Source organism: Oncorhynchus masou, chromosome 12, assembly GCF_036934945.1.
Source record: "Oncorhynchus masou masou isolate Uvic2021 chromosome 12, UVic_Omas_1.1, whole genome shotgun sequence".
Classification (NCBI taxonomy): domain Eukaryota; kingdom Metazoa; phylum Chordata; class Actinopteri; order Salmoniformes; family Salmonidae; genus Oncorhynchus; species Oncorhynchus masou.
The window spans coordinates 57,704,061-57,730,859 of NC_088223.1; the positions used below are offsets into that span (position 1 = coordinate 57,704,061).

At 42.5% G+C, this 26,799-nt stretch overlaps 1 protein-coding gene across 4 annotated transcripts in view; it reads right to left on the reverse strand.

Moving 5' to 3' along the window:
* Nucleotides 1-26,799, reverse strand: part of LOC135550488 (seizure protein 6 homolog) — a 225,646-nt gene that overhangs the window by 79,820 nt on the left and 119,027 nt on the right. For all 4 annotated transcript variants that reach the window (XM_064981358.1, XM_064981356.1, XM_064981357.1 and 1 more), the window contains exon 4: nucleotides 2,741-2,936. In XM_064981358.1, the coding sequence (XP_064837430.1) occupies nucleotides 2,741-2,936 (196 nt within the window). The remainder of the gene's footprint in view (nucleotides 1-2,740; nucleotides 2,937-26,799) is intronic.

Below are 26,799 nucleotides of genomic sequence, written 5' to 3' on the forward strand. Positions count from 1 at the left end.
CAGACATATCATCACTCTCCAGTGGTAACTGGTCTGCTACTATTACTACTGCAACATTCATCAGCCTGTCATCTCAGCTAGCACCAACGCCTTCTGCAGATATTAATTACCCAGAGCTGAGATCTATCTCTCTACAGATCTGTCTCTTTCTCAACGCTTATCCCATCACATTTTTCACACCCCATTATAAGAGGACAAAGTGATTGCGCATACCATGGAGATGAGCGCAAATGGAAATATCTGAAATATCTAAATTGCGACAGCTGTTGAAATTTGCTGTAAAAAAGGTAAATGTTTCGGTCATACTTGTGCAGTAACGGTTATAAAAGAGTATAGCTGCATTCACATATTGGAATTAGTTTGATATGGAAAGCAAAATATTTTCTGAAAAGTACCTTTTTTCCATAGACTAATGATTTCAAGTAGCATTTTCAAATTGGCTTAACGTTACTGTGAAAGGGATTTATCATTCCGACCTGCTGTTCCACAACATCATTAGCTCTGTATAACTAATGGGACACCATACGTTATGATGACTTTATATAGGCCCCTATTGTTGCTTTGATGAGCATAACAATTTCACAGGCACAATGTGAAAGCATATCATACTGCCATAATGTTTGATATCAATTAGAGAGAATGTAATATCCTGACATAAAAATTTGACACAATACCTACAGCACCGAATGACTTAAACATGTGGTTGCCTTCTGCACATCCACAGATGCTTTGCTTAGTTTTTTTTTGAGGATAAAGCCTGATTGTTGGGCTCACTTGTCTGAGTATGAGGGGAAATGATCATGTGCTGCTGGAGCCAGAGGGAGCTGCTCAACAGGAGACCCTTGCAGTGTCTGCTCTCATGCAGGATGTGTATGGGTGAGAGACAAGTCATTTTATGAGCACAGATTTGGTTTATTGTTGGGTGATGCTTTACAAAACCAATCTGTTTCACCCTCAACAGAATATTAGGAAAGACTATTTTGAGCAAGGTTTATTATTCAAATTGGATGTATTGTCTATTATTCAGTGAGTAGGTGTTAATACAATGCTATTGTGAATACATACCTGTGATATTTTTGAATATCCAGTAGGTGATGGTTGTTTTGCTATTTCAATGGATCGCCACTCAGTAGTGTGTACTGTACTCAGACTAATTTCTTATGAGGTGGTCTCACTCGTATCTGAACCAAAATAAATATAATATTTCTACACCCCTTTACTGTTGGATCTACATTCATTTTTCTCGTGGTCTGTTTGCTCTGAGTCTCTGGAGCTTGGCTGCTATTCTCCTATTTCTTTGGGAATGATTGAGCGGCTTGAATCTTTAAAGTTCACCCGCTTCTTCAGTAACCAGTGTTCTGTGCTGCCAGTCTAATGGAGATCACATGGTCTATATAGGCACTAACAGTGACGTGTGGATGTGTGTGGGAGAGTTGAATAGAATTCCACATCACCCACTGCTTCATTATTGGTTACTATTCTGAAGGAGGCTTTTTTCCCACACAGTTCTGTATAATCAATGGGACAATGTGAAATCAGCGCATTAAAGGCTGTACTTTAAAACCTATTCATATATCCAACAATACATTTAAACCCTACAGGGACAGAGTCTAATCACACATGGTGAGCAGCAACATTACTGAATTAGCTTCTCTTTCCATGGTTGTTTGGGATACACAAAGGCCATGGCTCATTGTGGTTCGCGATGCACTGGACACAGGTCACATGTATAATTGGTCCATTAGAAGCCTGGTAAAAGCTTTCATCACTCCCCCACTGTGGTCCCCATCTGCCCCCCCCTCTCCCTGATCTAACACAGTGTAATGTGGGGTTATTACCTTGGCAGTGCCAGCTCTCAGACAGGCCAAACAAAGACACACAGGGCCATTTAGAAACACTGATGAACTATTTCCTAAGTGGACTGGATGTGATTGGACAAACTGAGCCTCGGGCTCAGGCAAGTAGTAACAGTTAGCTGTTATGTCATATGTATGATATATGAATCATACTCTTGTCTTGATATGAAAATGGCAGATTTTCTGTCAGGAGCCATGTCAGTTACAATCCTAAAGTCTTTCAGGCATGAAATGGGTTGCCAATTTGTTGGAAGGGTTTCATTAATGTTGTGTTGGACATGTACTGTAACCGATTATTGCCATCTACTGTATTAGAGAGAAGGAGGAGAGACAGAGGGGGAGTTTGAGGGGCAAGGGGGTGGCACTCTATTTGCCAGGCACATCAGAGGCATGTTAGAATGCATTATTCTTCTGCAAGCCTGTCATAGTTCATTCGTTTGCAGAGACAAAAGATTTTGGCTTAATGCTGTGTTGTTTTTTCCCCTTCTCCTGGTGTTGTCACATGAAAGACCGTGGTGGAATGAGGAACAATGGGCCCGACAGCCCTCTGCTATCTGACAGCTCTGTAAATGTCTATTAACACAATACTTCTCCTATGTAATTACATCGCTGAAATGACAGCCCTTGTGATTTCTCAGCCTGACATGAGCAAGCCGCGTTGACTAGTGATGAGAGCTATAAGCATAAAGAGCTCTGCGGCTGAACCAATTGCTACTGGAGGATTTCCACCTCTATACATCAAACCTTACTACTCCGGACCACATTGTTTCAGACACATTTTCATTGCACATTGGGTGAATCAGAATGGAATAATTGATAGGGAGGAGACCTGTGTGAGGGTGTCCTGGTGTGTGTGGTCGTGTGGTTCTGTGTTGTGACCTCACCTTGGTAACGCAGCAGCAGCAGGGAGCCGGAGCGAGGCTGCTGGTCACTGCGGTAACGGATGGAGATCTGATTGCTCCAGCTGCGCACCACCAGACCCCTCATTAGGACGGTCTCGTTGGCAAGGATGGAGGACTCCTGTCCCCCCATGTCCTCCACCGTCATCACCTCCCCCTCAGACAGGCTCACGTTCAGCACCTGCAAACGCACACACCACACAGGTCAGTCCAACGTCGCATTTGTTTCCATTATGTGATGTGTCCAAACAACCTGGTAAAATGTGTTATTTGTGTCTTTGCTTCTCAAGCTACAGCTGTCGGCAGTCCAGGAGACAAACTAGTTAACGCTCATTACCACACAGCAGAATGGGACACTGCATGAATGGTTCATGTCCAGCTTGAGATGTAGATGAGGTTTAATACAAGATATCATCAGAAACACTGCCACCTATATCCTCATCATTCCCCACAACTGCTGCATTAGGACTGAGGGTCTGGCCCATATTCCACCCCATAATCCGGTCCCTCTTCCCATCTAGCCTGCCTCCCTCCCACTTTGTACATCACTGCAGGCGAATATGCCCCAGAAACCATCACTCGACCCTCACTGGCCATTTGTGTGGTCACGGCTCACATCAGGCAGGATTTTAATTCAATTGACACCCCCATCATTCCTGTCTCAGAGCCAGTCTCTTAATGTTTGCTTTGAAAAATGGGCCACTTGAGATAGGCCTCCTTCTGTTCAATTTCCATTAACAAACTGGCAGCAGGATGTATTCTATCAGAGAATATGATTGGAAAGACTGCAGAGCTTGTCTGGATCATTCCATGCATGGTTCGTTACACAGTATGCCTGGTAAAGGCTTACCCATTCAGTATTATTCAGGCCCTGTAACTGTAATTAAAACCAGTGTGTTTCTTTCTCCAGTTTTCTGTCAGCCTCTGTGACAGCTGTGTTTTATCTCTTCAACAGGCTGAAACAGCAGCTGCAGCTGAAAGTACTGAAGGCCACTCCAGAGAATGTGCTGTAGTTTTACTGGTTGAATAATGTAGCATTGGCATAAGCCTCATTTAGGGGAGGGGAACATCTGCAGTTTCCTCAGAACTCTATGTATTATCTAGAGTGTAGCAGTGGGAATCAGATATGAAAGACAACCAGGGATCTGATAATCATCTTGAACAAATGCATCAGACTACAGTGCATCTACTGTCCCAGTGATATCTTGTAGCCTGTCCCCTGATCCAGACTTCAGGTCTGGAGTGTGGTGTGGGAGTGGGAGCATGCTGTGGCCTTCGGATAGGCTGCTCTCCCAGGGGGAATGAGAGTGTCACTGAGGCAGACTGAGGGAGCTCAGAGTGCGATGCGGAGGATCACCAGGCGAGTCACTGGCACCAGAATGAATTTGGTCTCACTGACAGCCTGTCACTCGGTTGAGGGGATGCCAACGATGGGTGTGAGGGGGTTTACTCCCGCTCTCACAGACAGAGCTGAAATGCGACTGTCTGTTACTCTGTCTCCGTCAGACATCAGCCAAGACTGAGGTCAACCTCCTTTTGTTCTTACCCCGAATGCTACACAAAAATAAAGCTTTCCCAGGTCATCTAACTATTAAAAAAATACAATAATTGTAAGCCTCATTGTCACGCCCTGACCTTAGAGAGCCTTTTTATTTCTCTATTTGGTTAGGTCAGGGTGTGATTTGGGTGGGCATTCTATGTTTTCTGTTTCTTTGTTTTTGGCTGAGTGTGGTTCCCAATCAGAGCTGTCTATCGTGTCTCTGATTGGTGATCATACTTAGGCAGCCCTTTTTCCCACATTTAGGTTGTGGGATCTTGTCTTTGTTTGTTGCATGTGTTGCACTCCGAAGCTTTACATTCATTGTGTTGTTTATTGTTTTTTTTTGGTGGAACATTTAATAAATAAAATGTACGCCTACCACGCTGCACCTTGGTCCGGTCATTCTACCACTAACGACGGACGTAACACTCATCTAATTTATGCCCACAATCAAATACTGTACAGAAAACAGGTGTAAATTGAATTTAGTATTTTCTGAATCTTTACATATCCAAATTAATTTAACATTGTGTTGACAATCACGCCTCTCGTGAATAATGTGAAGATTGAAAATAACACCAGACTTGATCAAGCCATCACTATTCTATGCATTTACCCCCAAAACTGGCATGTGATCTCATGGGGCCAACAGAACTTAATTCCCTTTTTATGCCACTTTCTCTCTATTCATTTTGGATGGAAATCAAAGAAATGAAGGTGTGGTGGAGGTGTTTCTAGAGATACGCCGTACTCTGACTTAATTACATCGCCTTTACGTGTGATGATGCAACAGATAAAGTTGCAAATGACAATATAGGGCCAAACCTACCGAGTTGATTTATGATTTCTAGAATATTTTAATTATATAACATGACTTTTTACTGTATTATTTACAATGTGTATCTTGTTAAATATTAGCCACTATCGGTAGCCACTGTCTGTTATACCAACATACATTTATAACTGTCACTTTAGTAGTTTCCTTACACTTTCCACTGTCAAGTTTGTGTGGTTGATCCTGAGGATCTCTACAAAAACTGGATCATATTATGCATGTAGCTTATTTGAAACATTATGGAACGCAGACCATATGTAGCAGATTAAACCTTCACGATGACTGCACCGTTGTCTTCACAGTTACATAATTAGTGAGGATTATTAGGGTAGATTTATAGGACTACTGGTTGACCCTATATTTGGCTATTGCATGTGACAGCATCCTTTTTGATCTACCAATTGGTGCTGAAAAGGAGACGATGTCACACCCTGACCTTAGTTCCTTTTTATTGTCTCTATTTTGGTGCGGTCGAGGCGTGAGTTGGGGTGGACATTCTTTGTTGTTTTGCTATGTTTTCTTTTCTATGTGTTTGGCCTGGTATGGTTCACAATCAGAGAAGGCTGTATACCGTGAGAACCATACTTACTGTAGGCAGCCCTTTCCCACCTGGTGTTTGTGGGTAGTTGTTTCCTGTTTTGTGTTTTCACCTTTCAGGACTGTTTCAATTTTCATTTCTTACATTCACTTTGTTATTTTGTATTTTCGTGTTCTGGTATAATAAATAATCATGGACACTTACCACGCTGCGTTTTGGTCCGATCCTTCCTACTCCTCATCCGATGAAGACGAAGATCGTTACAGACGAGTATGAGTGTAGTTAATTGATCCCTATTATGAACCCATTCTATCTGTATATTCAGTGAGTCGGTTCGACATAGATCAAACTAAAACGTACACCATGTTTAAAGGGATGTTTTCAGATAAATGTACAAAAAACTATAGTGAATGAAATCTCCACGAGAAAATGTGTTGGCTAGCAAGTGGGATGGTTTTCCATGGTTGAATTCAAATTATTCATGCCAGGGAGACACACCTGCAAAGCTCGTTACGCACCTGCATATGGTCAGTCTAAATACCAACTATCTATCTGGGAAGCGAGGAAGAATACAAAGTATTTAAGCCTTGAACTCATTCACTTCCTTCATAACTCTCTCTCTCTCTCTCTCTCTCTCTCATTTCCATCTCTCTCTCTCATTTCCATCTCTCTCTCTCTCATTTCCATCTCTCTCTCTCATTTCCAACTCTCTCTCTCTCTCTCTCTCTCATATTTCCATCTCTCTCTCTCTCTCTCTCTCATTTCCATCTCTCTCTCTCATTTCCATCTCTCTCTCTCTCATTTTCATCTCTCTCTCTCTCTCTCTCTCTCTCATTTCCCTCTCTCTCTCTCTCTCTCATTTCCCTCCCCCTCTCTCTCTCTCTCATTTCCCTCTCTCTCTCTCTCTCTGTCATTTCCATCTCTCTCTCTCTCATTTCCATCTCTTCCTCTCTCTCTCTCTCTCTCATTTCCATCTCTCTCTCTCTCTCTCTCTCAATTCAATTCAATTCAAGGGGCTTTATTGGCATGGGAAACGTGTTAACATTGCCAAAGCAAGTAAGGTAAACAATAAAAATTAACAGTAGACATCACACATACAGAAGTTTCAAAACAATAAAGACATTACAAATGTCATAATATATATATATATATACAGTGTTTTTACAAGGTACAAATGGTAAGGGACACAAGATAAAATAAATAAGCATAGATATGGGTTGTATTTACAATGGTGTTTGTTCCTCACTGGTTGCCCTTTTCTCGTGGCAACAGGTCACAAATCTTGCTGCTCTGATGGCACACTGTGGAATTTCACCCAGTAGATATGGGAGTTTTTCAAAATTGGATTTGTTTTCGAATTCTTTGTGGATCTGTGTAATCTGAGGGAAATATGTCTCTCTAATATGGTCATACATTGGGCAGGAGGTTAGGAAGTGCAGCTCAGTTTCCACCTCATTTTGTGGGCAGTGAGCACATAGCCTGTCTTCTCTTGAGAGCCATGTCTGCCTACGGCGGCCTTTCTCAATAGCAAGGCTATGCTCGCTGAGTCTGTACATAGTCAAAGCTTTCCTTAATTTTGGGTCAGTCACAGTGGTCAGGTATTCTGCCGCTGTGTACTCTCTGTGTAGGGCCAAATAGCATTCTAGTTTGCTCTGTTTTTTTGTTAATTCTTTCCAATGTGTCAAGTAATTATCTTTTTGTTTTCTCATGATTTGGTTGGGTCTAATTGTGCTGCTGTCATGGGGCTCTGTAGGGTGTGTTTGTGAGCAGAGCCCCAGGACCAGCTTGCTTAGGGGACTCTTCTCCAGGTTCATCTCTCTGTAGGTGATGGCTTTGTTGTGGAAGGTTTGGGAATCGCTTCCTTTTAGGTGGTTATAGAATTTAACAGCTCTTTTCTGGATTTTGATAATTAGTGGGTATCGGCCTAATTCTGCTCTGCATGCATTATTTGGTGTTCTACGTTGTACACGGAGGATATTTTTGCAGAATTCTGCGTGCAGAGTCTCAATTTGGTGTTTGTCCCATTTTGTAAAGTCTTGGTTGGTGAGCGGACCCCAGACCTCACAACCATAAAGGGCAATGGGCTCTATGACTGATTCAAGTATTTTTAGCCAAATCCTAATTGGTATGTTGAAATTTATGTTCCTTTTGATGGCATAGAATGCCCTTCTTGCCTTGTCTCTCAGATCGTTCACAGCTTTGTGGAAGTTACCTGTGGCGCTGATGTTTAGGCCAAGGTATGTATAGTTTTTTGTGTGCTCTAGGGCAACAGTGTCGAGATGGAATTTGTATTTGTGGTCCTGGTGACTGGACCTTTTTTGGAACACCATTATTTTGGTCTTACTGAGATTTACTGTCAGGGCCCAGGTCTGACAGAATCTGTGCATAAGATCTAGGTGCTGCTGTAGGTCCTCCTTGGTTGGTGACAGAAGCACCAGATCATCAGCAAACAGCAGACATTTGACTTCAGATTCTAGTAGGGTGAGGCCGGGTGTTTTCTGCCAATTTTAACCGCACACTTGTTGTTTGTGTACATGGATTTGATGATGTCGTATGTTTTACCCCCAACACCACTTTCCATCAGTTTGTATAGCAGACCCTCATGCCAAATTGAGTCGAAGGCTTTTTTGAAATCAACAAAGTATGTTTTGGTTTGTTTGGTTGTCAATTAGGGTGTGCAGGGTGAATACCTGGTCTGTTGTACGGTAATTTGGTAAAAAGCCAATTTGACATTTGCTCAGTACATTGTTTTCATTGAGGAAGTGCACGAGTCTGCTGTTAATGATAATGCAGAGGATTTTCCCAAGGTTACTGTTGACGCATATTCCACGGTAGTTATTGGGGTCAAATTTGTCTCCATTTTTGTGGATTGGGGTGATCAGTCCTTGGTTCCAAATATTGGGGAAGATGCCAGAGCTAAGGATGATGTTAAAGAGTTTTAGTATAGCCAATTGGAATTTGTTGTCTGTATATTTGATCATTTCATTGAGGATACCATCAACACCACAGGCCTTTTTGGGTTGGAGGGTTTTTATTTTGTCCTGTAACTCATTCAATGTAATTGGAGAATCCAGTGGGTTCTGGTAGTCTTTAATAGTTGATTCTAAGATCTGTATTTGATCATGTATATGTTTTTGCTCTTTATTCTTTGTTATAGAGCCAAAAAGATTGGAGAAGTGGTTTACCCATACATCTCCATTTTGGATAGATAATTCTCCGTGTTGTTGTTTGTTTAGTGTTTTCCAATTTTCCCAGAAGTGGTTAGAGTCTATGGATTCTTCAATTACATTGAGATGATTTCTGACATGCTGTTCCTTCTTTTTCCGTAGTGTATTTCTGTATTGTTTTAGTGATTCACCATCTCTCTCATTTCCATCTCTCTCTCATTTCCATCTCTCTCTCTCATTTCCATCTATCTCTCTCTCTCATTTCCATCTCTCTCTCATTTCCATCTCTCTCTCTCTCTCTCACTCTCATATTTCCATCTCTCTCTCTCTCATATTTCCATCTATCTCTCTTTCATATTTCCATCTCTCTCTCTCATATTTCCATCTCGCTCTCTCTCTCATATTTCCATCTCTCTCTCTCTCTCTCTCTCTCTCTCTCATATTTCCATCTCTCTCTCTCTCTCTCTCATTCCTCTCTTTCTCTCTCTCTCTCTCTCTCTCTCTCTCTCTCTCATTTCCATCTCTCTCTCTCATTTCCATCTCTCTCACTCTCTCTCTCTCTCTCTCTCATCTTCTCCATCTCTCATCTCTCTCTCTCTCTCTCTCTCTCATTTCCATCTCTCTCTCTCATTTCCATCTCTCTCACTCATTTCCATCTCTCTCTCTCTCTCTCTCTCTCATATTTCCATCTCTCTCTCTCTCTCTCTCTCTCTCTCTCATTTCTCTCTCTCTCTCTCTCTCTCTCTCTCTCTCTCTCTCTCATTTCCCTCTCTCTCTCTCTCTCTCTCTCTCTCTCTCTCTCTCATTTCCATCTATCTCTCTCTCATTTCCATCTCTCTCTCTCTCATTTCCATCTCTCTCTCTCTCATTTCCATCTCTCTCTCTCTCTGCATGCTGGGAGTGATTGGTTCATGCTGGGAATTGTTTGAGTGAAGGTGTGCGTGTGTTGTGGAGAGTTAGATATTCACAACTTTCTTTCGGTTTGCTATTTCTTGGTGGCATTTATTTGGTTTTCTTCTGTGCATGATTAAGGTTATTATTTTGTTGTGTTAGAATTAAGTATTTTGTTTTTCGTATCGAAATTACCCTGATTCTGGCGGGGATGGCAGCCCGATTGGGGATGCCGTCCCTGTCACTTCGGCACGGCTTTCGGTGTGTTACTGAAGCTGTTGTCACGGTGGAGGTTTTCTGGTCGCCGTAGGAGAGAAGGTAGGCTATGAGAATATTGCTTATGCATCCCGGATGAATAAAGCTGTGGTGGTATTTCTTAAAGAAGAGTGTCTTGTTGATCGTATGGTTGAGCATGGCGTACTTCTTAAAGGAATGTTTATTCAAGTTACGATGCTTTTTTCTCCGTCAACAAGGGTAACGATTTCAAATGTACCACCGTTTATTCCAAATGAGCTATTGGAGCGCGAGTTATTGGGAGTTCGCCAGTTCAATTAAGGTTGTCCCGTTGGGTTGCAAACACCCGGCGTTGAAACAGGTAATGTCATTTCGGCGACAGGTGTTTATGTTTTTGGACTCACCGGAGCAGACTTTAGAGTTATCGTTTAAAATCAAGTATGACAATAGAATGTATATGGTTTATGCTAGTACGGGTAGTCAACGGTGTTTTGAGTGTGGGGATGTTGGTCATAAGCGACATGCTTGCCCGAAAAGGGAGAAGGCAGAGGGAGGGGCACAGGTGGTCATCGTAACGCCTGGGCCCACTGATGTAGGGAGAGGTGGGCCGACAGCGGTAGAGCAGCCACAAGCACCTGTTGCTGAGGAACAAGTTATCCGTGTTGAGGGCACGGGGTTGCAACTTGTATTAGAAGGAAATGTTATGTTACAGAAAAGTATTGTTGTAGAAGGTAAGGATGTATCTGAAGAGCCAGTTCCTCAGACTGGTGAGCAGGTGCCCAGTATGAGTGATGGGGTGAAGGAGGTGGTTCATGTGGAGCTAGGCTCCCAGGGAGTGAAGGAGATCCCTACTATGAGTGCTGGGGTTCATGTGGAGCTAGGCCCTCAGGTAGTGGAGGAGATGCCCACTACGAGTAATGAGGTACAGGAGGGTTTTCATGTGGAGCTAAGCTCCCAGATAGTGGAGGAGATGCCCACTATGAGTAGTGATGTTCAGGTGGGGCTAGTCTCCCAGGTAGTGGAGGAAATGCTTGGTACGAGTGATGAGGTGCAAGTGGGGAGTGTTGAAAGGGATGTGGTAGAGGGGAGTCAGTTGTCTGTGGTCTCAGCTGAGGATCAGGAGAATGATATGGAGATCTCTTCAGATATGACAGCTGCTGGTGATGACTCAGTTTATGATCTAGAGGAGGTAAATGAGTTTCTGGATCAGACTTTTGGGAAATCTGTCAAATTGGCAGATTATTTTGATGTTGATAAGTTTGTGAGGTCAGCTGTGATGTTACAGAAGACGGTGGGGTTAGACCAGCTGAGTGAGAAGAAGCGGTTTCGCTTGAGGAAATTTATTACTGCTGTTGCAGCAGCAAAAGGTGGTGGAAAACGTAGTCAGGTTAAGAGAAGAAAAAAAAATAATGATGATGATCATGCTTCATAGGGTGTCTTTTTTCTCGTTGGTTTCTCTGTGGTTTCTTCTGCTTTTCTTTTCTCTTTTCTATATGGAAGTACTAAGGGTAGGTTCTCTTAATATTAATGGGGGAAGGGACAGGAATAAGAGGGCTTGGGTATTAGAAGTAATAAAACAGAAAAGACTTAATGTAGTTTTTCTACAGGAGACACATAGCGATGAGGAAAATGAGGTTGACTGGGGTATGTGGTGGGAGGGGCAGCATGTACTCAGTCATGGTACTAATTTCAGTGCTGGGGTGGCAATCTTGTTTTCCTCAGGCTTAGGGGTGACTGTGGTATCTACAACATAGATTGTCAAGGGTCGGGTTTTATTGGTCAAGGTGGATGTTATGGGATTTTTTTTTTTTTTTTTGAATGTTTATGCTCCTACTGAGGGTACAGAACGTATTTCTGTTTTTGATCAAATAAAGGAAACCTTAAGACAGTGTGACCAAGAGGGGTGTATGGTTTTAGGGGGTGACTGGAACTGTACAGTGGATTTTACTGTTGATCGCACCGCTGAAGAACCTCCCCTGCGGTCAGCCACTTGCCTGTCTGGCCTATTACATGAGTTTGAGCTTTCTGATGTGTGGAGAGTTAGAAATGCAAAAGTTAGGCAGTACACATGGCTAAAAATTAATGAAGGTCGTGTCAGTGCAGCAAGGTTAGACAGGTTGTATGTATCTGAGCAATACTGTAGTAGGGTTGGAAAGTGTGCCATTACTCCTGTGGGTTTCTCTGATCATCATATTGTTACTGTTGATATTCACTTGTCCTGTCCACGAATGTCATCGCCTTACTGGTATTTTAATGTTAAATTGTTACATGATGTCATGTTTTGTGACAGGTTTTTGTTGTTTTGGGAAAAATGGAGGGTTATAAAGGGGAATTTTGAGTCCTTGAGACAATGGTGGGAGGTTGGGAAGGCCCAAATACGAGTATTTTGTCAACAGTATACTGCTCTGTCTCAAATTGAAGTTAAAGAGACTATCAAGGCCCTTGAACAGGACATCAAGTATATTGAATTGAAGCTGCTCACTCAGAACGACCCTGGACTAGTCATGAACTTACAGGACAAGAGACATGAACTGAGGTCGTTTCTGCATGAAAGAGTGAAGGGTGCCTTGATTAGGTCTCGTTTCGCTTCCCTCAAGGATATGGATGCTCCTAGTGCTTTTTTTTAACCTAGGACAGTCGACGTTTCAAAGAAAACAGATGGTCTGCCTTCGTCTCCCTGATGGGAAGGTGACCACAAATGATATTGAAATGCGTCAACATGCCGTGGATTTCTACTCGTCCCTTTATAAGGCGGAGGATTGTGACTCTCTGTGTACTGAACAGTTGTTACATGGTCTTCCTCAATTGGGACCTGAGCAGAGAGTCGCATTGGACTCTGACATTACACTGCAGGAGCTGTCCACAGCAGTGATGCAGCTCTCAACAGGCTGAGCCCCTGGCATCGATGGTTTACCATCTGAGTTTTATAAGCACTTTTGGGGGTCTATTGGGGAGGATTTTTATGAAGTGCTGTGTGAATCTTTTCATGAGGGTTCTCTTCCTGTATCCTGTCAACGTGCGGTGCTTTCACTGTTGCCGAAAAAGGGGGATTTGGCTCTCATGAAAAATTGGAGACCTGTTGCTTTGCTGTGCGCAGAATACAAAATTGTTTTGAAATGTCTCTCAAATAGGTTGAAAGAGTATCTGGGAGTGTTGATCCACAAGGACCAGTCCTACTGTGTACCTGATCGCTCTATTGTTGACAACTTGTTTATGATAAGAGATGTTTTAGACATTTGTAAACTGTCTGATGTAAATGTGGGTTTACTTTCGTTGGATCAGGAGAAGGCTTTTGATCGTGTGGACCATAAGTACTTGTTTAAAACAATGAAAGCCTTTGGGTTTGGGGATGTTTTTCTGTCTTGGGTGAATTTACTGTATGCTGGAGCCTCGTGTATGGTCAAGGTGGGTGGTGGTTTAAGTTGCCCCATCCCTGTCCAAAGGGGCATCAGGCAGGGATGTCCAATTTCAGGGCAGTTATATAGTCTGGCGATTGAACCAATGCTTTGTTTTTTAAGAGCGAAGCTTACTGGTTTCTCTGTGCCAGGTGTAATGAAGGGTCCCACGATAGCACTGTCTGCGTATGCAGATGACGTGATAGTTTTTATTACAGGGGGTGAGGATGTTAAGGTTCTCTCAAATGCTTTGAAGGTGTATGAGGGGGCCTCCTCAGCTAGAGTCAATTGGGGAAAGAGTGAAGCGCTGTGGGCAGGTCAGCTTCAGATGGGGTCCACTCCACGGTTACCAGGGGGGCTTCAGTGGGGCAGAGAAGGGATGAAGACTTTGGGGGTTTTTCTAGGCTCCGATGTCTTTCAGAAAAAGAATTGGGAGGGTGTAGTGGAGAAAGTGTGTGCTAGACTGTCAAGGTGGAAATGGGTGTTGCCCCAGCTGTCTTATAGGGGACGGGTCCTGGTAGCTAATAATCTTGCTGCTTCTACCCTGTGGCACAGACTAATGATTTTACAGCCACCAAAGGGTCTGATACAAGAGCTTCAGAGGACCCTTGTCAATTTCTTCTGGTCTGGACAACACTGGATTAAAGCTGCAGCTCTGTACCTGCCACTGTACGAGGGTGGGCAAGGCCTGGTGGACATTTCCTCTAGAATCACGGCTTTCCAGCTCCAAGCAGCCCAGAGATTGTTGTACAGAGACTGTTCGAGCTGGGTTGAAACAGCCTACACATTGATGAGGAGAGCGGGTTGTTTGGGCTTAGACAGGCATCTTTTCCTCTTAAAACTGGAGGGGGGTGATTTGACTGGCCTGACTCCATTTTATGAGTCTGTTATGCAGGCTTGGAGAGTCTTTGTCAAGTCCCGTAAGGCCGGCATGCCACCAGGGATGTGGCTTTTTGAAGAGCCTCTTTTTCACAACACTGCCATCCAGTCCCGTGTTCTGTGTTCAGCTAGCCTACGTTCATGCCTGTTAGGCGTGGGGTGTACCAAGCTGGGCCATCTGATGCGGAGCAGGAGCAGATCGTTGGAGGAGCTGGGAGAAAGAGCAGGGATCCGATCATCTCGCCTACTGAGGAAGGTTGTCGCTGAGGTCTGTGAATCCTTGCCAGAGCTTCATCTGCAGTATGTGACTGACACTTCCAATTCTGATCGGTGGAAGGAGGGTCTGGATTATGTGTTCCCTGCACTGATTGTTAGTGCTGCGATGGGGGCATTTGAAGAGGACGTGGGGATGCTGCTTTCCTTCGATACCCCAGAGCTGGGGAGTTCAAGGAGGTGGGAAAGAAGGCCATGTACAGAACATGTGTAAAGGTGTCCCATGCCTCTTCCCTGGAAGGGGTAAAATCGACGAGGTGGGCGGATGTGCTTGGTCCAGGTGCCTCTCCAAAAGGCTGTTGGCGATCATTATATAAACTGCCTATTGATAAGATGACAGCTGACCTCCAATGGAGGATAATACATGGAGCTATAGCCACCAACATGCATCTGGTACACCTGGATCCTACTGTTGGAGAGGGGTGTCCATTCTGTGCTGAGTCTGAATCTCTGGCACATCTGTTTTTACTGTGTCCCAGGTTGGTTGGGATGATTGAACTGATCACTGATTGGTTCTCAGCGTTGGGAGAGGGTTTCTCTTCCCAACTGTATATATTTGGGCCAAAGTACAGGTTCAGTCAAAAGGGTGTAGTTGTGTTGCTTAATTTTGTGTTAGGGGCAGCAAAATTAGCGATATGGAAGACCCGAAAGAACAGTATTCGGGGACAGGGGTCTGTGGATGTGGTGGGAATGCTGGAGGGAATGTTGGCAGCAAGATTAAGGGTTGAGTTTGCCTATTATAAACTTGTCAACAATATCGATCTGTTTTTGAGTATATGGGGTATTCAGAGGCTGTTGTGTGTAGTTACTGTGGAGGAGGAATTGGAGTTGTGTTTTTAATTGATGTGTAACTGTGGTTTTATATGAGTATTTATTGTGTGGTGGGCCCCCAGACCTAATAAAGAGTATTTAAAACTCAAACTCTCTCTCTCTCTCTCTCTCTCTCTCATTTCCATCTCTCCTATTATTATGCATATTTGTTAGATCGACGAGAGATGGTTGACATTCAACCATGCCTCTGCCATGCAACATTCATTCATATTTCAGTTAGCGTTAGCTCCACAAACATCAGACCACCACTCAAAGTCAATGCCTTCATTCTAAAATTATTCTGCAATAGGACCCGGTAAGAAGACAGGATTGCTCCACTGTTGGAACCTTCGCGGCCTCTCCAATGACAGCTAAGGCATGATGCTGGGTGTCATGGAGGAATAAAACTGGACCATTCTTATAGGTGATCAAGCAAACTCTAGTGGTCTGTACAGATACAGACACATTTATTCATGTTACAGTTGTGCAATGTCCAGTGTCTTATTTCACAATTCATAAATACAATACTTTCAAAAAAAGGAAATGATTACACTGTTGAGGTCCGTGAGTGTATAAAAAACATTATACGATTTAGTTGACATTCTGCCCACTATCAACTAAGCCACTCCATAAGAACCTGAAATAATATGAGGAAAAGTCCAATTTTATCTCAGGGATAATCCCTTTTATCTGCAGGGAAACGTAAGCTGTTTGTTATCCGAGACAGGACACACATGGAAATAGTTGGCTTAAAAAAATTAAAATTAAAATTCCGTATTCAGTCTAGTTGCAGGGCACTTGAGGGTTGACATGGCTTCTCAATCCCATATGAAAGGTCAAAGGAGCACAGAGCTGGATTACCCATGGAGGAGAAGTGTTACACAACACAGGGCAGCAATTCCTCCCAAAGGGAACTCAATATGTGTGCAAGCAGATCTGCCCAGGAAATCCAGCTCTGCTCATCCTAATGACTACATCCTTGAAGGACTGAAGACTGGAACGAGTGTCTCATCTCTTCCTCATTCATTGTGATTTGAGAATGTTCTTGCTGGGGCTGACATTTTACTTTATCTCCACAAGGATGTGGAACCACTGAGATGTGCAGGAACCTTGAGAGACAAAGGGAGGGGAACAAAGAAATTACATTGAAGTTTAAAGCTCTCTATTTTTCTAGGTGCTTTTATTCAGAGCCAGGTCATCAGACAGGGGGAAAAACAGTGCTATGGCAGTGTAAGAGTTGTGTGCAATACGTGATAACAATATTCATGCTCTGAGGGGTAGGTTATGTGAGCATGTGCACATACAGTGGTGTCTGAAATTATTGACACCCTTGATAAAGATTAGCAATAATGACTGTATAAAAGACATAATTCAAATACTGTGCTATATCTTATGCAATTTTTTTTTTTGGGGGGGGGGGGAATTCTATTATTTTATACTAATAGAGTTGTTCAGGGAAAGAGATGTTGTTTAACAAGTAATATATATAGATTGTTTTAAAGGTAGGGGTCAATATTATTGAGACCACTAAAGATTCTCATGACTAAAGTAGTCAAAAGTGTAGTATTAGGTCCCCTTTTCCTAACACACATTGACTACGTCAAGCTTGTCACTCTGCAAACTGCTGGATGCATTTACAGTTCGTTTTGGTTGTTTTTCAGATGATTTTGTGCCCAATAGAAATTCTTTATTTCATACAGTCATTAATCCACATCTTTAACAAGGGTGTCAATAATTCCGAAACCCCACTGTACAACATAGTGAACGTTTACAGTAACATACTGTACATTGTAATAGAATCTGGGATGTTTGAGTGTTTAGAAGTGATGGGTCTAAGGCTGTTCACATGGAAACAGGGGATAAACTAGAGCATAGTCTTCTGACCTGTGCCATCACTCCGTGTACATGTATACGACAGCCACCCGAGGGACAGGCGAGCAGGCAGCAGGAAGTTGTACTGGAAAATAGTATGGGTCCTTGGGGTCCTGTCATCCGTCATCCACCCTGAGACCTGTCACTACAGCCAGGAAAAGCTGTCCTGGCTCAATTATGAAGCATTGTCCATGTCTGGAGACATCAGGCCCTGTTATCTCTAGCAGCACTGCAGCCAGGGGACCACAGGGAGCAGAACTCAGATTATACACACACAGTACAGTGTACTGCTACTACAGGATCATAATGAGACCTAGCTTATACCCCTTAAGCTTTCAACAAAATGGATCCCATTGGGACAATAGCCCAGGGTAGCTGGGTCCAAGTAAACAAAAACAGTGGCAAGCTTCTGGGTTTCTATAGTTTTGAACCAAGAGTTATTGTTCCATTTTTGGGTCCTGTTGAGACTTGAAGTTGTTATTTTTGGGCGGTTGTGTGTACTTAGTGATGGCAGCCCACGGTATATGCATCTGTGATGGGCTTACAGGCGCTAGGCCGGAAAATACAATGTCAAAATACTTCTTCAGAAATGCTGAAAATGTGCATCTGGCTTATAATTGAGAGGAAATAACTATAACTGGAGTCAAATAGACTTAAATGAAAATAAGTAATGATTGGGTGGTGGTGTGGAAATTGGCTTGGATTGTTTCCAGATGTGTGTGTGTGTGTGAGTGTGTGACAGACAGACAGACAGACAGACAGACAGACAGACAGACAGACAGACAGACAGACAGACAGACAGACAGACAGACAGACAGACAGACAGACAGACAGACAGACAGACAGACAGACAGACAGACCGACCATAGAATAGCCATAACACCAGGTGCAGTAGGGAGATTTCCCCTCAATGATTGCCCAGCCTCTTTCAGAGCCAAAAATATATTACACAATCATTTCAATCTACATACCCACCAATATGTTTCACCAGTGAATCATAAAACAATCTCCATGCTTCCCTGACAGACAACACAAACTGATTCTATCAACAGACACTGATCCACTGGGCGCTAAACGAACAGGAGCCTATAAACCTAAAAGCACAGCACAATATTTGAATGAGTGAGGAACCTGCAAGCATGACTAGCTCCAAACCAAACAAGCCTTCATGGTAACATGTGCAGTCCATTCTTTCCATTAAACACAAGTGTGTATTATGTTCCAAAACAAATATGCAGGTGAAAAATAAAGAAATAAAGAAGGCAATTTAAAGCATTAAAATGCTGAGCACATAATTCAATGTCCTGTCCTCTGGGTAGGTGCTATTTCAGTTCAATTTATTTTCAGTATTCCGTTAAAATACTTCCAAAGCTCACATCACAATTATGGGTGAACATGGCTTTGTGAAGGGTCATCTCTCTCTCCTCCAACCATTGCCTCCTCAATCAAAATATTTTAACGAACAGACCATTTTGCAAGGATAAAGTGCCTACAATAGACCTTGGACAAATCATAGAGTACAGAAACAGCAAATACAATGTGAATGCAGACAACCAGTTGTGACCTAAAGTTCATGTTAATACATAATGGACGTAAAGTATGTAAAGTATGTTATATTAGAGTACGCAAATCTGACTTGACAGTTTTCACGTATAGCATACATGCTCGTATTTTAATTGTATATGGGTTGATCTGAGGATAAGTATATTTGCATTAGTAAAGCACATATTTTTGTGTTCATGGTCTGTGTTAACCACAGTTCTAAATATTATAAGGACCAGGACCACCCCAAAGAGGGTCCAAAGTGTGACAGAATGGAGAGAGTTTCTTATCACTACACATAGCAAAATAGGGAGTTGGCATGTTGTTGTAACTATGACCAGGACAACCCACTGATCTGCGCCAAGGTTCAGTTCGACTATCTGACCTCTGCTTCAATACAGCAGATAAATGTTTTCGTTGATGAAGATAACAGACTTCGTATATCAAATACAAAGAGGAGTTTACATCTAGCTCTTATCAGTCCACATATAAATGGTGAGCATCTTCTGTTAGAAATGTAGTACAATGCTTTTGATAGGAAATGCTTAAAGATAGCAGAACACCATTTGCCATATATCTGTAGATAAATCAGCCCAAAATGTGACTGCATAAACATCAGGATGTAAAAGCTATGGCACTATCACTCATGGTGTATAAATCATTTTACAACCTAGCGAATGCATTATGGCTAAGATAACATTCACTGGAGGCTCTCTGCCTGCTAATTTCACTGTGGAAAATATTTGATGGTATGCTGCTATGAAAATACAAAATGTCTCTGAGGAGCCATTGGCTGGTGCAGGATAGGTCCCTGTGCAAACTAAATGGGTGAGGCCTGATAAATGTAGGTCTTAAGCTACAGAAATAAACATCATTATATTCACCAACAGCAGGGTTGTCATCAAAATGCTGAAACTGCTTACCACTTGCAGATACTGTGTTTCTTCCTGAACATGACTGGAGAGGAGAATGCTGTACAGGCATAATTGAATGCATTCTGACAGTCTGGGTGGTCTGCTCATCCAACATTGTCCAAATTGCAAGGTGTCACTCACTCACTCACTCACTCACTCACTCACTCACTCACTCACTCACTCACTCACTCACTCACTCACTCACCCACTTACTCATTCTCACTCACTCACTCACTCACTCACTCACTCACTCACTCACTCACTCACTTACCCACTTACCCACTCACTCACCCACTTACCCATTCTCACTCACTCACCCACTCACCCACTTACCCACTCACCCACTTACCCAATCACCCATTCTCACTCACTCACTCACTCTGTCAAGTTGGCTGGATATCCTTTGGGAGGTGGACCATTCTTGATACACATGGGAAACTGTTGAGTGTGAAAACTCCAGCAGCGTTGCAGTTCTTGTCACACTCAAACCGGTGCGCCTGGTACCTACTACCGGTGCGCCTGCTACCTAGGTTTTAGCCTTTCTAGGAAGTTTTTCCTAGCCACCATTCTTCTACACCTGCATTGCTTGCTGTATGGGGTTTTAGGCTGGGTTTCTGTACAGCACTTTGATATATCAGCTGATGTAAGAAGGGCTATATAAATTAATTTGATTTGATTCATGTAAACACCTTACTCTGCTTATCTTAATCTGTGTAAGGTCACAAACATCTGGTTTTCTGAGCAACATTTCAAATTATTAGGACATGTAAACAGCTTAATTCCTGTGGTGTATTTGATCTGTGCCAGGACCGGGTAGCGCAAGCTTGGGTCTTATGCGCAAGTGAAGTGAGTTCGTAAAAACTGAAAGTATACATTTTATAAATAGTATTCACATTCAAACATTATATGTCCGAACTCAAATAGTCTTTGCTGTGGTAGAATGTTTAGTTTGATTGCCGATTTTCGGCAAACATTTTATCAGAAGTCCCATCAGTAGCCTGATTTCAGATGTGTCCATATAAACAGGATTATTAGTGAAATCGTTCTTCTGCAAAGCATGTAAAAGTCATAAACAAACTATTATATTAACCTGACTATCCGCAATAATCGTATTATTGTGTGCATATAACCGTGGTCATTGTCTGCTTGGTTATCTGGATTGACAACACATTCATTTCCCTCATTCAGAAAAACAGGTCTGTCTCAAACAACAATGGCTGAATAATTAGCAAAATAACACAAGGTAGAGAAGTAGACTGTAAAGACCAGAGCCAGTGTTGTTTCTATTAAACACTAGTCTGCATTGCAGTCAATAGCAGAAATCCTGGACAATAGCAACCTTGCCCATTGTTATTGTAGCTCAGTGCTTACAGGTGGCAATCTTGAAATGGTGGAGTTTGAAATGGACTAACAAATGAAACGCAGGATTGGTGAGTGGTTGACAGGGCACACGTTAATAAATTAACTGAATTTACACTTAGAATGACATCCCCAACATTAGGTACACTCTTAAGGGGATCCCGAGTGGCGCAGTGGTCTAAGGCACTGCATCTCAGTGCAACTGGTGTCACTACAGTCCCTGGATCATATCCAGGCTGTATCACATCTGGCCGTGATTGGGAGTCCCATAGGGCGGCGCACAATTGGCCCAGCGTCGTCTGGGTTTGGCCCAGCGTCGTCTGGGTTTGGCCCAGCGTCGTCTGGGTTTGGCCCAGCGTCATCCGGGTTTGGCCGGGTTAGTCCGTCATTGTAAGAATTTGTTCTTAACTGACTTGTCTAGTTAAATGAAAGTCTATGTTGTCTCACTGTGGCAGTCTTTTTCAGCCGGAACAGAGGTTAAAGACCATCTACATATTAAAAAATATATAGTTGCGGGACATATTCGATTTCTGCTATGAGTAATGGACTTCTGCTTCCCGAGATGCCACTCAGGCCCAAACATTTGCATGACTTTAATACATGCATTTGTGATTTCTCTGCTTATTTCCCTGCATTTGCTTCTCCTCGTCCCTCTTCATCACACCTCATGATGTTCCTGCAGAGCTGACAGAGATGGAGGGCAGAGTATTCTCACAGACAGTTTTCTCTTTTTTTATGACAGCTAGCTAGGTTGGAGGAGCAATTAGTGTCACCTGAAAGCATTCCTCTGGGGAGGGGACGGACCGATGAAAAATCATCTCAGCCCAGGCCTGACACCCTAAAAAGCTCATCAGGACCAAACAACCCTCCTTTATGTCCTACCCAGGGCCGGCCCTGGGCAATAAGCGACACAATCAGGCATTTAGGGCGCCCAGCCGCTAGGGGGCCCTCAGCCCACATGGCAAAAGGTGTAGAATTGCAGGAAATTAACTTTAATAGTTCTAAAATGTTTTACCCACCAAATCTCGAAAAAGAGTGAAAAAGCCAGGGCCGGCCCTGGTCCTGCCACCCTTCCCCCAGGCCCAAGGCACAGGATGAAAGGTTCTCCTCATCTCATCTCAAGTTCATTAAAGTCACCATTGCTCTCAGAGCCTACATTACAGGAGCTGGCTTCGTTCCTCAGTCCCCAGTCAATATGACCTGCTCTGCTGTGGGGAGGGGGTGGGTGGGTGGAGGTACAACTGGACCAGGACTGGAGGGAGAACGTGTCCATACATTATTCAATAGTACAAGGTCTCCCTCAGAAGTGGTCAGTGCGGTCAAACGTAGTTGGTAGGCTGTTACTGTGGATCCTTATGGGACTCTGCCTGTGATCTTGTTTTACAAAAGAGGTATCGATGGTGTGTATTTGCAAACGCAGGAGTTCCTGGACTGTTTGTTAGAGAAAAGGCTTAAAAGTTCCTCCAGCTGGAGTCTTGGCGAAATGTATTGCCTGTCTCCACTATTAATGTGTTAGCTGAATGGGGAGGCGTACATCACTGACAAACACACTGACATTTCCCTCTTCATCTTGCCATGGTTTGTCAGGGTCAATGCCAGATGCATTTAGCTTCCTTTGTCAGAAACAGTGGAATTAAAATGAAAGTGCTGGAATCAATAGAGAAATTCTCTCTGCATGGGAAAGAAGCAACGTGTCAGCTATTGGCAATGTTTATTAACATGACTATTGATCAGAGTCAGAGGAACAGGGCCCCAGAGGCACCGTCAAACAGCAATCGTTAACCCTTGACTCAGTCTGAGCTGTGAACACTTCTCCATGCCGCATCACATCCAATAAATCAACCGATTGGTGGCAACCATCACATTTTACAAACAAAATCAAGAGAGTGGACTTGACAGTTCAGTCTTACAAAACATAGTCCCGCTTTAAATAACGTTCAGCTTATAAAGGCTTTATAAATCCTTCATAATGCCTTCATAAGCACAACATAAATGTGATACAATGCATCTACAACCGTATTTCATGATTTATAAATGTGGCATAACTGTGTGATATAATCACCAATGTCACATGTGACATAACCCACTACGTTGAATATATGATGCTTTATAAAGGGTGACCTGTTGTGCTGAAGGATGGCACACGCTCTAAAGTGAAGTAATGTTAGTCCCATTATACCTAATCTCCTTCCCAGAAACTTCTGCCCAAATTTGTGCGATCGGTTTCTATCTCTCATTTGCACAATAGTGTTATCATGTCACCGTGTAGGACTGTGGGTCAATTAACCTTGTCGGAGTGGGCGCCCTGATTCTAGTTTGTGAGCTCGGCAGGCTACTGCCTAGGAAGGTCTCCCAATCAGAATAACGTGATGGGGAGGGGGGTGGGGGGTAGGTTGACCTCAGGTCTCCCCATTGGAAGCCCGTGGTAGGGGGAGCGGGGGAATCTATCAAATAGCGCACCTCACACTTTGTACAGTACTAATGCAATTAGTAATATCAGTCACACTATGAAATGCTACCAAATTAACCACAATTCATTCATAATACTGTGAATATATAGTTTCACAGACATATTGTTGCATTTTTTTCTGGTTTGTGCGAAATCGTTAAAGAATAATATAACACCAGTCTGCTACACCACCACGGTGAATTGGTTTAGTCTTGACTCTTGGTTGACAATTTTGGGGGATGGGTAATGTATTGATGCTCAAGTGCCAAATCAACACAAATTTGTTTCAAATTTGTATATATTTTTATATTTACTGTATATAGTTTTAAATGTTATGATTATTTATTTGTGTTGCTCCAAAAGTCTGAATAAAAATTACAGTTAGTGTAGTATGGTGCTTTTTTTGGGGCGGGGGGCTGAAGGGGGGGATTCACCCAGGGAGCCATACAAGCTTGAACCGCCACTGGTCACACCCACTAAGGCCAACTTTGAATGGTTGATATCGCAGGCTTATATGTGCTGTGTTCGCAATAGCCTGGGGACGATGTTACACAAAGAAACACTTTGTCGAAACACCTTGACGAAAGCCCCCAACCTAAAGAAATTGAAAGTGGCTTTCTTCTGGAACCAAGTTACATATTCCCCAGTACACAAACACGCACACAAACACAACGAGCAATACTGTGCGGTGCTCTGTCCAGTCAGGTCTTTGACATATTCAATAGATTAGTCACAAAAGTTTGTGCGGTCGTCTCAGGTTGGACTACTCCAAATCATCTTGGTTTTGACGTACACAAGCTTTGCAGGTCCATCAAACCATTTAAATACCTCTCACACCCTACAGTAACCTGTGGATCATGAGAGAACCCTCATAAACCAGCAGAACGTTATTAACCTATTTATTGAAACGTTATGTAGTGTCCTGTAATACTTAGTTTGAAGTGAGACACTTTAGGTCATTCATAACACGTCCATAAATACTATATCGCATGACGCTGTGCTTAATTTAAAGTCAGACACCTTTGGTCATTCATAACACATGCATAAAGACTTAATGATGTAAACACAAATGTAGTAACACATCACGAATAGCTCAAACAAATAAACATTAAAGACATGTTTAAAACCTGTTGTGACTAGGGGGCAGTATTTTCATTTTTGGAAAAATAACGTACCCAAAGTAAACGGGACATTTTGTCAGGACAAGATGCTAGAATATGCATATAATTGACATCTTAGGATAGAAAACACTCTAAAGTTTCCAAAACTGTAAAAATATTGTCTGTGAGTATAACAGAACTGATATTGCAGGCGAAAGCCTGAGAAAAATCCAATCCGGAAGTGCCTCATGTTTTGAAAGCTCTGCGTTCCAATGCGTCCCTATTGAGCAGTGAATGGGCTATCAATCAGATTACTTTTTCTACGTATTCCCCAAGGTGTCTACAGCATTGTGACGTAGTTTTACGCATTTATGTTGAAGAATACCCGTAAGCGGCTACATTGTGTAAGTGGTCACCTGATGGCTCTCAGAGTGATTCTCGCGTAAAATACACAGGTAGCCATTATTCCAATCGGTCTTACTGAAAAACCAATTGTCCCAGTGGATATATTATCGAATAGATATTTGAAAAACACCTTGAGGATTGATTATAAACAACGTTTGCCATGTTTCTGTCGATATTATGGAGCTAATTTGGAATATTTTTAGCCGTTTTCGTGACTGCAATTTCCGGTCGATTTCTCAGCCAAACGTGAAGAACAAACGGAGCTATTTCGCCTACAAAAATAATATTTTGGGAAAAAAGGAACATTGGCTATCTAACTGGGAGTCTCGTGAGTGAAAACATCCGAAGTTCATCAAAGGTAAACGATTTAATTTGATTGCTTTTCTGATTTCCGTGACCAAGTTTCCTGCTGCTAGCTGGATATAATGCTATGCTAGGATATCGATAAACTTACACAAATGCTTGTCTTGCTTTGGCTGTAAAGCATATTTTGAAAATCTGAGATGACAGGGTGATTAACAAACGGCTAAGCTGTGTCTCAATATATTTCACTTGTGATTTTCATGAATAGGAATATTTTCTAGTAATATTTATGTCCGTTGCGTTATGCTAATTAGTGTCAGTCGATGATTACGCTTCCGGATCCGGAATGGGGAGTGTCAAGAGATTTTAAACCATATATTTCCTTTTATCTGTACATTTTTAAACAAAACAATGCATTAAGTTTCAAAAGGTCCAGCAATACAATGCAAGCTTCACAAGGTTCAGCAATTGAACATTACACAGGGCTGTGAATGGTGTAGCTTGTCCCTGAGCTGGCGAACGAATCGTTATTGCCTCTCTGCCTGCTGAAGGAGGTACTGCATGTTGCTTCCAACCTTAAAAGCAGCAAAGAACGTTTTCAGGTCTGTTAGGAAATACCTTTGTCACACCATCTGGATAAGGGCATTTCTGTGCTGCGCCAGAAACTCTAAATGGGGAGATGGGAAACTCCATTCGATTCAAATGATTATGTTCCTCTTTCATTTACAAATGTCATGATGTGACTATGAGAAGTGGCTGTATCGAGGGGAATTTTTATTTAGCTGAGCCTGCTAGTATCTCCGGGTTACATAATTTCTGGAAGTTTCTAAATAAAAGTGCCCCATGTAATAGTAGAAATGTGTCAATAACCTGTAGTTATTCATAATATATGAAAAATAATTGACTAAACATGAACAATTATTCATATGTGTTCCTATTTAAGTGACTTTTGCATTACATTTGTGTTTTAAAACATGTTCCAAGGTCAAATAAATGCCCCCAATGCAAATCACTGTATATGGAATACATATTGGCTGAGAGAGAACTATTCTAGGTGCCGCATTAAAAGTATTATAGGGAATACTCAGTAGAATCTATATGGTGTCACTTAGTGGGGCTCTGAATAATACGGAGTGTTGCTGGCATTTTACTCCACCATTTCCATTGGTGGCCACAATGCGGTTCACTGTATATGGAATACATAATTATCACGTGTGCTTACTGCACTACAAAAACCCCACTAACCAAACCACATTGCAGGGTATACCCACTGAATTAAAGGGCACATACACAATAAAAAATAAAATAATACCAGACACACTTTAGAGTGTGTGTCATCCTGCAGCACAGCATTTTAGGCAAGGTTGAGGTCAGGTCCAATATTGACTATGTACCCAAGAGGGATAGAGGTTGGCCCATCCTAGAAATGTTTTAAAGTAATATGATATATACAATTTACCAGACACTTTATTCCAAAGCGACATGCATTAATACATTTGTATGTACTGGTGGTCTTGGGAATCAAACCCACTTCCCTG